Source organism: Martes martes (genome assembly GCF_963455335.1).
Source record: "Martes martes genome assembly, chromosome: 6".
Classification (NCBI taxonomy): Eukaryota; Metazoa; Chordata; class Mammalia; order Carnivora; family Mustelidae; genus Martes; species Martes martes.
The window spans coordinates 70,965,688-70,981,523 of NC_137893.1; the positions used below are offsets into that span (position 1 = coordinate 70,965,688).

General features: G+C 37.0%; 1 protein-coding gene across 1 annotated transcript in view; it reads right to left on the bottom strand.

The window, feature by feature from the left end:
- Positions 1-1,390: 1,390 nt before the first annotated feature.
- LAMA2 (laminin subunit alpha 2) overlaps positions 1,391-15,836 on the bottom strand; it is a gene marked incomplete at its 5' end in the record, with an annotated part of 635,124 nt that continues 620,678 nt past the window's right edge. The window contains 4 exons of the mRNA XM_080805462.1: positions 1,391-3,124; positions 10,531-10,753; positions 12,641-12,771; positions 15,141-15,294. Coding sequence (XP_080661588.1) covers positions 2,967-3,124; positions 10,531-10,753; positions 12,641-12,771; positions 15,141-15,294 — 666 coding nt within the window. The 3' untranslated portion in view covers positions 1,391-2,966. The remainder of the gene's footprint in view (positions 3,125-10,530; positions 10,754-12,640; positions 12,772-15,140; positions 15,295-15,836) is intronic.

Consider the following 15,836-nt stretch of genomic DNA (forward strand, 5'->3'; position numbering starts at 1 on the left):
CTTCAGCAATTGTGAAAACTATTGCTTTGTTTCCATAATAATTGTAGATACCAGTTCATTCCCAAATATTTCAGCAAATAATTAACATAAAATTGAGATTTTCCATTCTTAAGTAGTCAGCTCCTCTGTTGTTAAGCAGAAAATCTAGGAGAGTTCTGTAGTTAGAGATAATAGGCTAAATCAAAGAAGGAGAAAATAGTTATGATTTTTTAAAACCACTAATTGAAGCTTTAAGTGTCTGGCAGTGTTCTAGTGCTTTGGGGCTGAAATCTGCTCAGTTCCTTATTTTCCTTTGTCAGCCGTGTTCACCATGGTAACTTCAATAAAACTCCCCTCCTAAATGTTTTTCTTCCGAAGTGCAAAGCACCTTCTTAAAGAAGAAGGCTGGCAACCTGGTAGGAGTGGGTGTTTGAAAAATAAATGAAAAGTATTCTGCTCTCTTCATGATTGCTGTGGGTGGAAGGAGGTGAGGAAATTATTGAGGGGATAAGATTGGGTGAAAGAAACATTTTGTTTTGGGCTAAGAATCTGATTATTGAGGTAGAAAATTTATTTAAAATATGCTAGAGAAATTTTTCCTGTTCCTAAAATTTCCTTATTTCTCATCTTAAGAGTTTGGATAAACTTTGTCCATACAAATTCATGATCCATTTTGGAATATGGATTTTGTATGGGACACATTTAGCCAAAACCTGATTCCATAAATTCTGCTTGGGTCCAGATTGGCTTTCTTAGGACTGCTTTGGCATACTTAACTAATGTGGGACTTTGAGCACACCATCAGCTCTCCGTAGGTTTCCTCCAGTTCCTCCCCATAAAATATGGAGGCAGTAGAAACCCGAGTTCTCAGCCTTATTCACACATTAGAATCAGCTAGATGTTTAGAAAATGCCAGTACCAGGGCCTTATCCAGAGATTTAAGGTCTGGGGTGATATCCGTATATGATTCTTTTCTTATGTACCCAAGGCAATTTCAATGTCTAGCAAAGTTAAGAATCACTGTATTTATTGATTTCAAAGGGCGCTTCCAACTCCACCATTTTTTTTTTTAAAGAAAGTACAAGTGCATAGGAGTGTGCAGGGGGTAGGGGAAGGGGAAGAGGGAGAGAGAACCCCAGCAGAATCAATGCTGAATGCAAAGCTTGACAAAGAGCCCAATTCCAAGATCCTGAGACCACTACCTGAGCTGAAACCAAGAGTTGGTCACCCAACCAACTGTGCCACCCAGGCGCCCCCCTCCCCCCACCCCACTCTACCATTCTAAGGTATTCTTATACAAATTGACTTTAGCAGGGCTTGACTCTCACAGGAGTATTAATTAGGTACCTTTATTTCGAATTTGTTATATTTCTTTCTGTTCAGGCTCCAGGAAAGAAAGGCACTAACTTTTAATTTAGGAACTTAGCATCTTTATTTCTTTTTATCCACTTATTTTCCAGATAAGCCCAAATCTTGTCAGTGTTCAGTGCAGAAGTAACACCTTCACTTTCAAAACACCTTGGTTTTCAAAGAGTTTTATTGTTTAAAGATGGCTCAAAAGGCATTAACTTGATTCAATATTATTTTTGTGTGTGAAAAAGTGGCCAAAACAAAGTCAACAATGGTTTCTCAGATGACTTTATAACTTGAGGCATAGTGGATAATTTTCCTCTTTAGAACAGTGGTTCTCATTCCTGATGGCACTTTAGGATTGCCTGGGAAGACTTAAAAATCCTCATGCCCAGGCTACATCCTAGACCAAATCAAGCTTCCCAGGTAAATCCAAAATGGAGCCATGGTTGAGAATCACTTGCTCTAGAACGAGGCTGTGTAGGCAAATGGTAATAAGCAACTGGTCAATGATGAAATGCTAAGAGTGTGTCAGATATCTCCTCCGTTGGAAACAACACCTTCTTTTGCCTCGTAGATAGCACTGTCAGAAACGATTATTCTTCTTTTGCTGAAGCTACCATGTGAAATGTTCCTTTAAAGGATCAGCATTGTTAGACCCCAACTATTTCTACTGAAGAGGGCAAACAAAACACTTCCTTCTTAAGCTGATGAATAAAATCTAGAGTGGTCTTCTCACAGACCCTTTTGAAGAGGATTTAAATAGTGGATCAAAGAAGAACAAAACAAAGACTTTTTTAAGGAAATGAATTTGTCAGGTTAAATTACAACTCAAAAAGACTCAGGGATATACTGCAATTACATTTTTGGCTTATTGTTTCCTGGTAAGTAAAAATGCATTTCAGCATTATTCCTCTGTGATTATGTATATTGTTATATTCACTGCAAACTGAAGGAGCCCAGAGTGTCAACACCGTAGTATCAAATGTGTGCTTAATTGTCATTCTGGAACTTGGTTCTGGGGTCTCCCCAAAGCCTATAAATCATTATCAAACAAGAAAATCAAGTAATTAAGCTCTCTGGCCTGAATCTGATCTATACTCTCTAAATATATGCTTAGCATAAAAAAGTATTCACTCATATAGCTAGTTAAACTCCTGTTAATGAACTTGCCTCAGGGAAATGATTTGCTAATGCCTTCTCAAACATAGGGAGTAAAGGAGCTGATTTCCTCCACTTTTTCAGTGGCCTGAAAAGAAAGCCAAGACTGACGTACATGAAAAAGGATGGTAGACATATTAATAGGAGTTAGTAAAAACAAACAAAAAAGTTGCCTTCACAACATCTGAGCTCTTCTTGAGATGATTCCAAGTCATGCTGCAAATTCATTAATTTGTTTTTCATTTTTAAAATCACACAAAACAAGCAATTATTTAGAATAAAACAACTGGTTTAATATTTATGGGCTTGAGGAAACTTGAATTTAAATTCAGTCTAGGATCTGAATTAGCACCAAGTGAGTACAGAAAGAATTCAATACACATGCACAAATTAGTTTTAATAACAGATATAGGTAAGATACATTTGTTTTACTTGATATACTTGAAGGACCTTTCTTGGGGTTAAACTTATTTGTATTAGTTGACGGGGCATGATACAGGTTGAACACCCCACAGCTCCAGGGCCTTGGCAAAATTGACCTCCAGTGGCTTGCCCGTGCCTTTGGTGAGCCTCAGAGATCGGATGCAACCTCGAAACCTAACGTTGGTTGTCAGACCGAACTGGTTGAGGCCATCTGAAAAAAATGAGAAATGGGTTCAATTTTAAAATGTAGCTTCTATGTATGTTAAAGGTATTTTTTTTTTTAAAGATTTTTTTTATTTATCAGATAGAGATCACAAGTAGGCAGAGAGGCAGGCAGAGAGAGAGAGAGGAAGGGAAGCAGGCTCCCTGCTGAGCAGAGAACCCGACATGGGGCTCGATCCCAGGACCCTGAGATCATGACCTGACCCAAAGGCAGAGGCTTCAACCCACTGAGCCACCCAGGCGCCCCTGTTAAAGGTATTTTTAAAAAGATTTTATTTTTTTATTGACAGAGAGAGACACAGTGAGAGAGGGAACACAAGCAGGGGGAGGGGTAGAGGGAGAAACAGGCTTCCCTCCAAGCACAGAGCCCTACGTGGGCCTCCATCCCAGGACCCTGGGATCATGACCTGAGCAGAACAAGACACTTAAAGACTGAGCCACTCAGGTGCCTCTTTGTTAACGGAATTTTTAAAAAATTTAAAAATTAAAAAAAATTTTAATCTCTAGTGTAAACATATAGTGTTGCACTGTTTTCAGGTGTACAACCTAGTGATTCAAGAATCCCATATATAACTCAGTGCTCATCGAGATAAGTGTACCCTTAATCCTGTTCATCTATTTTGCCCATCCCCCCACCCACCTCCTCTTTGATAACCATCTGTTTGTTCTCTATATTTAAGAATCTGCATTTTTGCTTTTTGTCTTGTCTTTTTTCCCTTCTTTTGTGCATTTGTTTTGTTTCTGAAATTCTACATATGAGTGGAATTATATGGTCATCTTTCTCTGGCTGGCTTATTTTGTTTAGCATTATACTATCTAGATCTATCCATGTTGCTGCAAATGGCAGCATTTCATTCTTTTTTAATGGCTGAGTAGTATTTCAGTGTATGTGATATATATGTAATATATATATGTAATATGTATATACACACATACATATTACATGTTCTGGCCTCCTTTGTTAAATTTTTTTTTTTTTAAAGATTTTATTTATTTGACAGAAAGATCACAAGTAGGCAGAGAGGCAGGCAGAGAGATAGGGGGAAGCAGGCTCCCTGCTGAGCAGAGAGCCCGATGTGGGGCTCAATCCTAGGACCCTGAGATCATGACCTGAGCTGAAGGCAGAGGCTTAACCCACTGAGCCACCCAGGTGCCCTTCCTTTGTTAAATATTAATTGACCATAAAAAGGTGGGTTTATTTCTAGGCTTTCTATCCTGTTCCATAGATCAGTGGGTCTATTTTTGTGCCAGTATCATGTTGTTTTGATTACTGTAACTTTGTAATATGACTTGAAATCTGAAATTGTGATACCTCCAGCTTTGTGTTTCTTTTTCAAGATTGCTTTCACTATTTGGAATCTTTTGTGGTTTTATATAAATTTGAGGATTGTATGAGTTCTATGAAAAATGCAGTTCGCATTTTGATGGGGATTGCATTAAATCAGAAGATTGCTTTGGGTATTACGGAAATTTTAACAATATTTGTGTTTCTAATCTATGAGCATGGGATGTCTTTACATCTGTTTATGCCATTTTCAATTTCTTAATGTTTTGTAATTTTCAGAATATAGGTCTCTCACCTTGTTGGTTAAATTTATTCCTAGGTATTTGACTTTTTTGTGCAATTATAAATGGGGTTGTTTTCTCATTTTCTCTTTTGGCCACTTCATTATTAGTGTACAGAAATGCAATGGATTTCTGTACATTGATTTTGTATTGTGACCTTACTGAATTCCTTATCCATTCTAGTAGTTTTTTGGTGGAGTTTATGGTTTTCCATATATAGGTATCATGTCATCTGCAGATAGTGAAAATTTTACTTCTTCCTTATCAATTTGGATTGCTTTCATTCCTTTTATCTTACCCGATTGCTGTGGCTAGGACTTTTAGTACCATGCTGAATAAAAGCGATGAGAGTAGACATTCTTGTCTTGTTTTTTACCTTAGTGGAAAGTTCTCAGTTTTTCACTATTGAGCATGATGTTAGCTCTGGGTTTTTTACATATGGCCTTTATTATGTTGCAGTATATTCCCTCTAAACCTATTTGTTGAGGATTTTTATCATACATGGATGTTGTACTTTGTCAAATGCTTTTTCTGCACCTATTGAAATGATTCTACAGTTTTTATCCTTTCTTTTGTTGATATAATGTATTATACCGGTTGACTTGTGGTTATTACATCAAAATTGCATCCCGGGAATAAACCCTACTTGATAGAGGTGATTTTTTAAAAATGTATTGTTGGATTCAGATGCCTAGTATTTTGCTGAGGATTTTTTCATCTATTTTCATCAGCAATACTGGCCTGCAGTTCTCTTTTTTGGTAGAGTCTTATTTTGGTTTTGGTAATCCTGGCATCACAGCATGAATCTGTAAGTTTTTCTTCCTCTTCTATTTTTTGGAATAGTTTTTTTGTTGTTTTTTGTTTTGTTTTGTTTTGTTTTGTTTGGAATAGTTTGAGGAGAGTAGGCATTAACTCTTTAAATGTTTAAATGTTTGGTAGAATTCACTTGTGAAGCTATCTGGTCCTGGACTTCTGTTTGTTGGGAGTTTTTTGGTTACTCATTCAATTTTATTCCTAGTAATTGGTCTGTTCAAATTTTCTATTTCTTCCTGACTCAGTTTTGGGAGGTTACATGTTTCTAGGAATTTATCCATTTCCTCTAGGTTGTCCAATTGTTGGGATATAGTTTTTCATAATATTCTCTTAGAATCCTTGGTATCTCTGTGGTATATATAAACATCATTTCTGATTTTGAGACTTCTTTAAAAATCTGACTGATGGTTTATTAATTTTCAAAGAACCAGCTCTTGGTTTCATTTCATTTATTTCTATGATAATCTTTATCACTTCTTCTGTGGGTTTGGGGTTTGTTGTTCTTTTTCAAGTTCCTTTAGGTTTAAGGTTATGTTGTTTATTTGAGATTTTTCTTGATTCTTGAGATAGGACCATATTGCTATATACTTCCTTCTTAGGACCACTGTATCCCAAAGATTGTATCTGTATCCCAAAGATTCTGGACCATTGCGTTTTCATTTGTCTCCATGTATTTTTTTATTTCTTATTTAATTTCTTGGTCGATCTATTCATTGTTTAATAGCACGCTATTTAACCTCCATGTATTTGTGGTCTTTTCGGACTTTTTCTCGCGGTTGATTTCTAGTTTCAGTGCATTTTGGTCAGAAAAGATGCATGATATGACTGGGATCTTTCTAAATTTGTTGAGACTTGTTTTGTGGCCTAATATGTGATCTATTCTAGAGAATGTTCTACGTGCACTTGAAAAGAATGCGTATCCTACTGTTCTGGGATGGGATGTTCTGATTATATCTGTTAAATCCACCAGGTCCCCTATGTCATTCAAAGCCACTTTTTCCTTGTTGATTTTCTACTTAGACAACCTGTTCATTGATGTAAGTGGAATGTTAAAGTCCCCCCACTGTTACTGCATTATGATTATTTCCTTTATATTTGTTATTAATTTTTAATGTATTTGGTGTATAAATATTTACCATTGTTATATCTTATTGTTGGATTGTCCCTTTAGTATCATATAGTGCCCTTCTTTGTCTCTTGTTACAGTCTTTGTTTTAAAGTCTATTTTGTCTGATATAAGTATTGTTACCCTAGCTTTCTTTTCACATCCATTTGCATGATAAATGTTTCTCCATCCCTTTTGATCTGCAGGTGTCTCTAGGTCTCAGATGAATTTCTTATAGACAGCATACAAATATTGCTTTTTTTAATCTTGCTTTTTTTTTTTAATCCATCCTGTCACCCAATGTCTTTTGATTGGAGCATTTAGTCTATTTACATTCAAAGTAATTATTATCTGATAGGTATGTATTTATTGCTATTTTGTTATTTGTTTTGTGGTTGTTTTTGCAGATCTCTGTTCATTTCTTTCCATTCTCTTTTCTCACCATAAGGTGGCTTTCTTTAGTGATATACTTGGATTCCTTTCTTTTTTTGTTTTGCATATCTATTACTGGTATTTTATTTGGTTACCATAGGTTTGTACATAACATCTGCATATGGCAATCTATATTAAATTGAAAGTCTCTTAAGTTTAAACCCATTTTTTATTCCTCTCTTCCCTACATTTTAGGCATATGGTGTCATACTTCACATCTTTTTATTTTGTGAGTCCCTTGACTGATTTTTACAGATATACATATTTTTACTGCTTTGTACTTCCTACTTTTCTGACTCTTACTTATGGTCTTTCCCTTCCACTCAGAGTCCCATTTAACATTTCTTGGAGGGCTGATTTAGTGGTCAGGAACTCCTTTAACCTGTGTTTGTCTGGGAAACTCTCTCCTATTCTGAATAATAGCCTTACTGGATAGAAAATTCTTAGATGCAGATTTCTTTCCTTTTAGCACTTTGAATATATTATTCACTGCCTTCTGGCTTGCAAAGTTCCTGCTGAAAAATCTGATAGCCTTATGGGATTTCCTTTTGTATACAACTATTTTCTTTTCTCATGCTTCTTTTAAATTTCCTTTTTATTACTATGTGTTTTGATGTGGACCCCTTGGGTTGATTTTGTTGAGGATCTTTGTGCTTCCTTGTCTGAATTTCTGTTTCTTTCCCCAGGTTTGGAAAGTTTTCAGCTATTATTTCATCAAATAAATGTTCTGCCCCCTTTTATCTCTGTTCTTCTTCTGAGATCCCTATAATGGAGTCACTGAGTTCTCTAAGTCTATTCTCATTTTGCATAATTTTTTTTTCTCTCGCCTGCTTAGGTTGATTTCTTTCCATTACTCGTTCCTCCAGGTTGCTGATGTGTTCTTCTGCTTCTGCTAATCTGCTATTTATTCCATCTAGGGTACTTTTAATTTCAATTATTGTGTTCTTCATGTCTGGTTGGTTCTTTTTTTTATCTTTGTTAAGGGTCTCATTGATGTTCTCCACTCTTCTCTCAAGTCCAGTGAGTACCTTTATGATCATTACTGTAAATTCTCTATCAGGTATATTACTTGTCTATATTTCACTTAGGTCTCTTGCTATAATTTTGTCCTGTTCTTTCATTTGGGACATTTTCCTCTGTCTCCTTATTTTGTCTAACTCTCTGTATCTCTGTGTTAGGAAAGTCAGCTAAGTCTCTTGCTCTCAAAAGTAGTGGGTGAGTATGCCCTTTTAACAAGGCAGAGCTGGTCACCTGCCAGAGGGAATGTGTCTCTGTGGCTGTGACCAGGCCAATCTGCCAAATGCAGGTAAGCAGGGTGCACAGTTTTAACATACCACATATGCCCTCTGTGGGAGGTGACTGGCCACTGCTGCTGGCATGGAGGCTCTGCAAAGCACGAGGTTGGGAGATGCAATGTTGGCAATGTTTGTGCTGGTCTTTGGAGGTAGGGAGGTCACAGAGCCAAGACTGAAGCAGGCCAGGCTGGAGTGTATGGGGCTTGGTGTAAGCAAGTTAGGTAATGAATGTTGGATCTGCACTGGTTCCTGCCAGTGGCGGTGTGTTTGTGGTGGGAGGCAGGGGAGGGAAACAGCATCTGCTGGCTTCTTTGTTCCTGGAGTAGTCTCCTAGCAATCTCTGTCTCTCTGGGACAGTAAATAACTCCCTCCTCTATGTCCCAGGTGTTTTTAAATTGCTGCTTCTTTGCTGTTTTTTTTTTTTTTTCCACAGGCTGTTTGTTGTGCTCTCTCTTTATGGGTGGGGACTTCTTACCATCCTTCTGGCTCTCCCAGAGTCAGGTCTGCTGATTTTTAACATTCCAGGCTTTATGTCCTACTGGTGGTTGTTAAGAACTGACAAAATTTGGCCTCTCTGATTTTCAAAGCCAGGTATTATAAGGATTTGTCTTCCCTATTCAGACTCCCCAGTGTGATAGTCTACTCTCTCCTCTCTCCACACCTGTAGCTCCCCCTCTCCCTTCTGCCAATGGCAAACCCAGCTCCTCACTAGGTTTGTGCCCTTCCTACCCTCTTCAATGTGGCCTCTTCTCCACATTTAGTTGTGGAGTTTTTTCTTTCTGTCTTCAGTTCATTTTCTGGGTTATTTACACTGATGTGTATGTTATCTACTGTGTCTGTGGGACAAGGTGAGCTTAGAGTCCTTTCTGCCATCTTCCCTGAAAGTTTTTTAAGGGAATGTTTTAAAGTCAGCTCTTAGCTTCAGATTAAATTGGAAGGACATTTTAGGTAAAGTTAGTGATTTTGTTCTTAGCTTTGCTCACAGTTAAACTTATAGCATTTCTAGAGTTATGTATTCTGAAATCTGGAGACCTGTAGAATTATGTATTTTAAGATAGCAACTTGGTTTGGAATGAACAAATTTATAACTGTGATATATTATGGGATTTAATGAAAGAATTCAATTGACCAAATACTTTACTGAATTAGGATATGGGCTTTTAATGGTGACTTTATTAGTTTTTTACATTGTAAAAATACATCCCCAAAGGTTAAGTTGGTTGAAAACTCACACAGATTTTGTTTTTTGTTGCTAAGAAGACACTCCATTCTTTCAGCAGGCTTTGCGGGTGCTAACTAGGATCCCATTTCATAGACTATGAATCGAGAAATACACTGTCTCCTTCATAGTATTTGGGGGTTATCCTGATTGAAGCACAAGTAGGTTCTTTTCAAACTTAGAAGCAATTTTGGAAAAAGGAGTTGTGAACTGGTCCCCATTGCTCCTGTATCTTTTCCTCCATTAACCACTGCTGAATATACATTTTGCTTGTTTTGTTAAGCAGAGGAGCTTTACATAAATGGGAATTTATGTAAAGAGAAACCATTTTTCTCTTGCCAAAATGCTGAAAGACCATTCCAAGAATGTGTTATTACTGTATTTGTAAAGAGGCAGTTGGGTTATTTCTCATCAATTTGGGCACTCTTGTTTATGGGCACTTTTGGTAACTCTCTGTGGTTTTGATGTTATACTTCATGTGCTGGTTAGGGATTTTGAATGCAGATTTATTGCTTGGGTTTCTTTGTAATAGAAACTCTATAATAACCTAAGGGGGAAATTAGCTGGTTTAACCCAATGATTTCCAGAACTTGAGGAAATAAGTTCCATTACATTTTATGATTCCTTTGGTATATTTTCAAAAAATCAGAAAGAACACCAACTCTGGCCTTCATTGCTGTTAAATGCCTAATATCTTTTATAAGCCAAATTCATTTCCTCTAGCCCCCATCTCCCCATGAATGAAACTTTGGGGACTATCATGTAAAGTTCAGTCCCATGTGGTTTATATAAGTAATATGCTCATTTTACACACTGGAAATTTCAGGTAAGGTGTTATTTATGGGAGTAGATTCTAAAGCTAGGAAGTATACTTAAGCACACATTCTTGGACATATTTACAGAAAAATAAATATTTTAAATCTGGTAACAGCAAAGAAATTCTTGCTGGAGTAGATAAGACTCACCTGGGAAACCACCAACAAACACAGGGTCATTTGTATCAGCTGATGTAGAGGCTTGGTTTGGGCTCTGGGCTTCCACTTGATTCCCATCTACTGTAAGCTCAATGCGGTGTTTGATCTTGTTGGCTGTGACTTTATGCCACTTTCCATCACACAAATGCCCTGGGATCCCAGCATCATAGACAGCAGTGAATCGGCCGGCGCCATTGTCCACATGAAACATAAGCTAGAAAGTAGGAAATCAAACAGTCACAGATGGTATCATTAGAAAGGTATCATGATGGTTCACATAGCAAAAATTGTTATGTTTCTAGGAGAGTCATCAGCCGGAAGAGTTAGAAATGAATATATCTGGGGCATTTTGAAACTTAAAAAAAAAAAAGGTTGACTGAAGTTAAAATACGAATTTAATAACCAGGAGTCACAAAGTATGTTTTTTTGTTTCTGGACATTGTTGGGAGCAATAGGCAAGATGTGTGAGACTCATAATAATTCTGCTTTCAGAAAATGTGACATATAATTTGAGGCTAGCCGACTAAAAAAAAAGGACCTCATATGCACAGGGACACATCCTACCATAGATCTTTACAGAGTGTGAGAGTTCTTAATGAACCTTACAAAATTTCTTAAAAGATGTTTAGAGTGATTCATTCATTCGATTTACAAATTCATTTTAGAGGATTATTTTTTTTAAATGTAAGCTTTTGATGTTTTAATTGCATATATTATTTTTTCCTTCATGGATTCCATTTTATATGCAGGATTGAGAATAACATCAATTACTTTCCTGGGCAGGCTTCATGTCACGGTGCCAAAGACTTTGAGCCAGGAGGCCAGTTAAATTCTTAACAATGAAAAATTTAGATTGGAAGTTCATGTCTAAATGAGAAAAATCTGTTTTTAGTAACATGGCACAGTCCCTGAAATTTGAGATGACAGAATTCTTTTGAAGCTGATGAAGGAAAGAAACATATTGAAACATTAAAAACAGTCAGTCTGGCAACACATTTGACAAGGTAAAAGAAAGACACAAGGGTTTTAAAAAGAAGATGACAAACTGCAATAGGTGAAAAGTTTGTAAATTAAATGGTAATGTAAAGATTAAGATTTTACTACATTGGGTAGAGTTTGTAATAGCAGGACTTGGTGAGAAATACACAAGCATTGTATTGGAACTTGTTACCCCAACAAATTGATAATAACAGTGGTTGTAAGCAGGTGATGAAATGAAGCTTACTCTAAGAGGCAGTGAACATGTTTGAAAATCTGCAAAGCTATTAGCCTCCTCCCCCCCCACCTTTTTTTGCCTCTGATGATGGTGTAAAGACAGGAGGGAGAGAGGAGGCAACGGAAAGCATATTTGAGGTTACCATGTGGTCTTTCTTCTTGGGAGGCTACAACACTGTATGAGTGGAAATATGACCAGAGATGTAGTATGATTCCTATTTAAGAGCCAGATAGAAAACTTGGGTAAGTTCTTGCTTTGTCTGCCTCTTTAACTGCTGCCTATACAAAGTATATATACACAGGTCATTTCGTTGCAGGATGCTGTTCATAGGCAGCCAGGGACTGGAGAGGTGTTTAGAATTAGCTTTACCCATTATAAGCAAATTGACAAAATTCATTATACTAATATAAATTTAGTATAAATCTGCACTTTTTTGGAAATGGTATCAAGATGCTTTTAAATAACCACTGAGAAAGTGGTATGTCAGTTGGCCACCTTGACTTCTCAGAAGTGCCTACTGGGTTAGAAGCAGCAAAGACTAATTTTAGACAATCCAGGCCCCCTCCTCTTTTTTCCATTGGAATATATAATTTTACATATAGGGTATTCATGTACCTTTAACAACACAGTAAGAGCCAGAGATCTAAAGCCATCTGGCCCATTATTCGTTAACACAGTTGACTTACTGTAGAATTAGCACATCAAGAGTTTACACCGGTCTATAGAGTAAGTACGCTGAAAACACACATTAGAGATAATCTAGAAGGATGGAAAGATATAATCTAGTTTCTCCCAACAAAGAACACAGTAGGGCCTCACAAAGAGGTTCTTATATATGAACACTGTTGTAAGGAAATCAGAAACAGTTCAAAAATGGACACTCACCTTTTCATCAATCATTTCAATACCCATTCCATCCATTTTCTGACTGCTGATTCCCAGAAGAACTCCAGTGGTTCTAGTTGTGCGGAATTCAAATTCTACAAGAAGGTCCAAGCCCACTTTGAACCCACCAACTGTAAAATGAAGATTTTTTAAAAAAATTATGAATTATAGTTTAGAGATTGTTAATTCAAATTTGTACAAAGCCATGGTTTAGATTTCAGTTCAGATGTTACTCAATTATAATAAGTTCCAGACTCTTATGGCCCATACTTCCAACCACTGTATCATATGACACACTTTATTGCTTATTTTCTTGGTTGCCTTCCCTCCTAGCATGTAAGTTCTGGGAGGGCAATTTTATTTTTGTGCCTACCAAAGTATCTGGCACACAGGGAAGTTTAATACATAGTTGTTGAATAAATAAATGGATGAACCCACACTGAGATTAACTCAAAGAATCTCACAGCACTGTATGGTTATGTTGGAAGTCCTACTGTTAGATTAAGTTAAGCATTTCAGTGATTATTCAGTAAGATTTTACCAGGTCACTCTAACATTACTGTGCCACAGTGATCTGAAAGGGTTCAAACTTTCCCATTTTATTAATAAAGAAAGGAATTACAAGCACAATTTTGAAGGAATAGAATCTGGGACACAAATAAATGTTTCCAGTTCATCCAGGAAAGATTTTTCTATAATTTCTTATATTTGATACATTATTTAATCTTTTAAAGAATATTTAAGACCTGCCTCTTAGAAACAAAATCATTCATTAAGAGCAGGCTAGACCACATGAACTGCATGGAGTGTTAGGGAAGAACTCATGGAAATTTTCTGCATGTCTTCTATTTATTAGGCAAGAAATAAGTGCTGTGTGTAACCACAATTGTCTCTCGTGAAGGGTAGTGTCGCGTATGTGAAAAACTTGTTGTTCTACTCAGAATCTTGATGGCTTTGCAATGTGCATAGGTGGATTTGGAGCAGATTTCAAGAGAAAAAGAAGCAATTGTTCTGCAAAATAAAACAGAAAGTGCTTGTTTTTATCCCTGAAAGGGAGAAGTAAGGAACAATATGAAGCAGTTCAGCTGAAGACAGAGTGAAGTGGCCAGCAAAAGCCACAGTGATCGGGTAGCTGAAAAGTTTTTAAAGGTTTAATTGAAGTTGTATCTTTCCAGTGACAAGCTTTTCTAACTGTCCAAGTCTTATATAAATTGTATTACACTGTCTGTTGAGGGGATGGCAGGAGTTGTTGGAAATTGGGGAAGCGCCTCATTTTCTGGTCCAGTTTGATCCAGAACCAAAAGAGCCCAGGCAGAACGGCAAGTCAGTATATCAACCGCTGAAACTTGCCATCGAATTTGACTAAGAGAATGCCAGCCATCTGTGAGTTTGCAGAAATCTTGGGGAAGACTGGATTTTCACTGCACGTGCAATATTGGACTCATCATTACCCCCAGTGTTTTAATGTTTAACGTATCCTTTGTTTATCTCTTTTCTGCTTCTGCTATGGGTGAAATGTCCCACTTTTACTCTTTGTTCGAGGGCCCTGCTCCTCCATCTCTGAAAACCTTTGCATGTGAGTATTCATCTCACTTTTCAAGCCCAACTCAAATGTCAATTCCTGATTTCCCCAACCAAAATTAATTTTTCTTCTAAATATCTACAGAAAATTGCTTGTATGTCTTTTATAGTTTTAAATATTTTTTATTTGACTTCTTATGATTTCTGAACAGACCGATACTTACCTATTGATAGGATATTTTTGAAGGAAGGAACAATACCTTATTTACTTCTGTTTCCCATGATAACTTCTAGATATTATGTGTGCATTAATTCTTTTCTAAAAATAAATGCATGTTTCTATGGTAACCCTAGGACTAAATAGTCTATGTTAATAGTCTATGTTAATGTCTTTTTTTGTTATTATATAGAATTTATTTTCTTTCCTTTTTTCCAAATTGCGCATTTAATATCAGAGATCCAGACTTGGTCTGGAAATGCTCATTAGGAGGGGCAGATCCTTAAAGTCAGGGGAAAAGTACGAGCCATCATGACCATCAATGAGACATAGGCACTAGTATGTGTGTATTGGGTGTATGAGTGGGTGATTATGACATGAAGCCTCACAAAGAATTGAAGAGAGGAAGAAAGAAAAATGCTATCTCATTTTCAGAAAGGTAGACAGGGAAAACTGGAAAGTAGATAAATTACATGTATAAACATATAGACCTTCCTGTAGAATTAAATTTATTTTGATATTGATCTCTAGGGAAGAAGATGAAATAAACTTTCCAAATAGCCTTTTACTTTCTTTTTTCTATTAGTTTGCCTAAGAATAAGATAGCTTAATGTTTGACATTTTTATTACCTCTATACGTTTTTATTTCTGGTTTAGGTATACTAATTTAAGAAATCCAGGGCTTTTATTTTCCCCTATAAGCAAGAAGTTAATATTGGTACACACTTAATATTCAACAGGAAGAAAATGGGAGTGCCTCACCTGCTTTGGCAAAACCTGTTCCATCAAAATATGTTCCTTTCTGAGCATTAGCAAAACATGTTCCAACATGGAAGCTGGAGGTTGGCTGTTCGAGGTCAGCAGGGGCCTCCACCATCTGAAAATTCCTGATGCAGCCATCTATGCTGTAGGTCACCTAAATAGTCAGGTCAGAAAAAAACAAATATCAGGTTTTACCAGAACTTTGCCTTTATATGCAACTCAGCAATTTGTGGGGATGCTGTGTGCTTGCAATCATTGGCCAGTTGTCTTAAGGTAGCCCCTAGACTACCTGGAGCTGTACTATCACCCCAAGCTCCCCACAAAGGGTGCAGAGAATCCTGTGTTGTGCTTTTCCACTGGGATGTATCTTGCCTGTGTCTAGATGGTTCTGATATTCTAAATAGTGTACACTGTGTCTCTAATGGGACCTCTGGTTTGCAGAACTATGTGCTCCATGTGAGTATCATAACTTTTAATTAGTCTCTTATGCTGGATCTGGTCCAAGATGGTGTGATGTAGGAAGATCCTGAACTCACTTCCATGGACCCACTAAATCTATAACTGCTTATGAAGCAATTCTTCCCATAGAATAATCGAAGGCTGACCGCATAGCACAACGAAAGGTAAAGAGAATGGCAAGAGACATAGCAATGAGGGGAACATCCACCCCCAACACTATGAATAGCAGTGATGAGG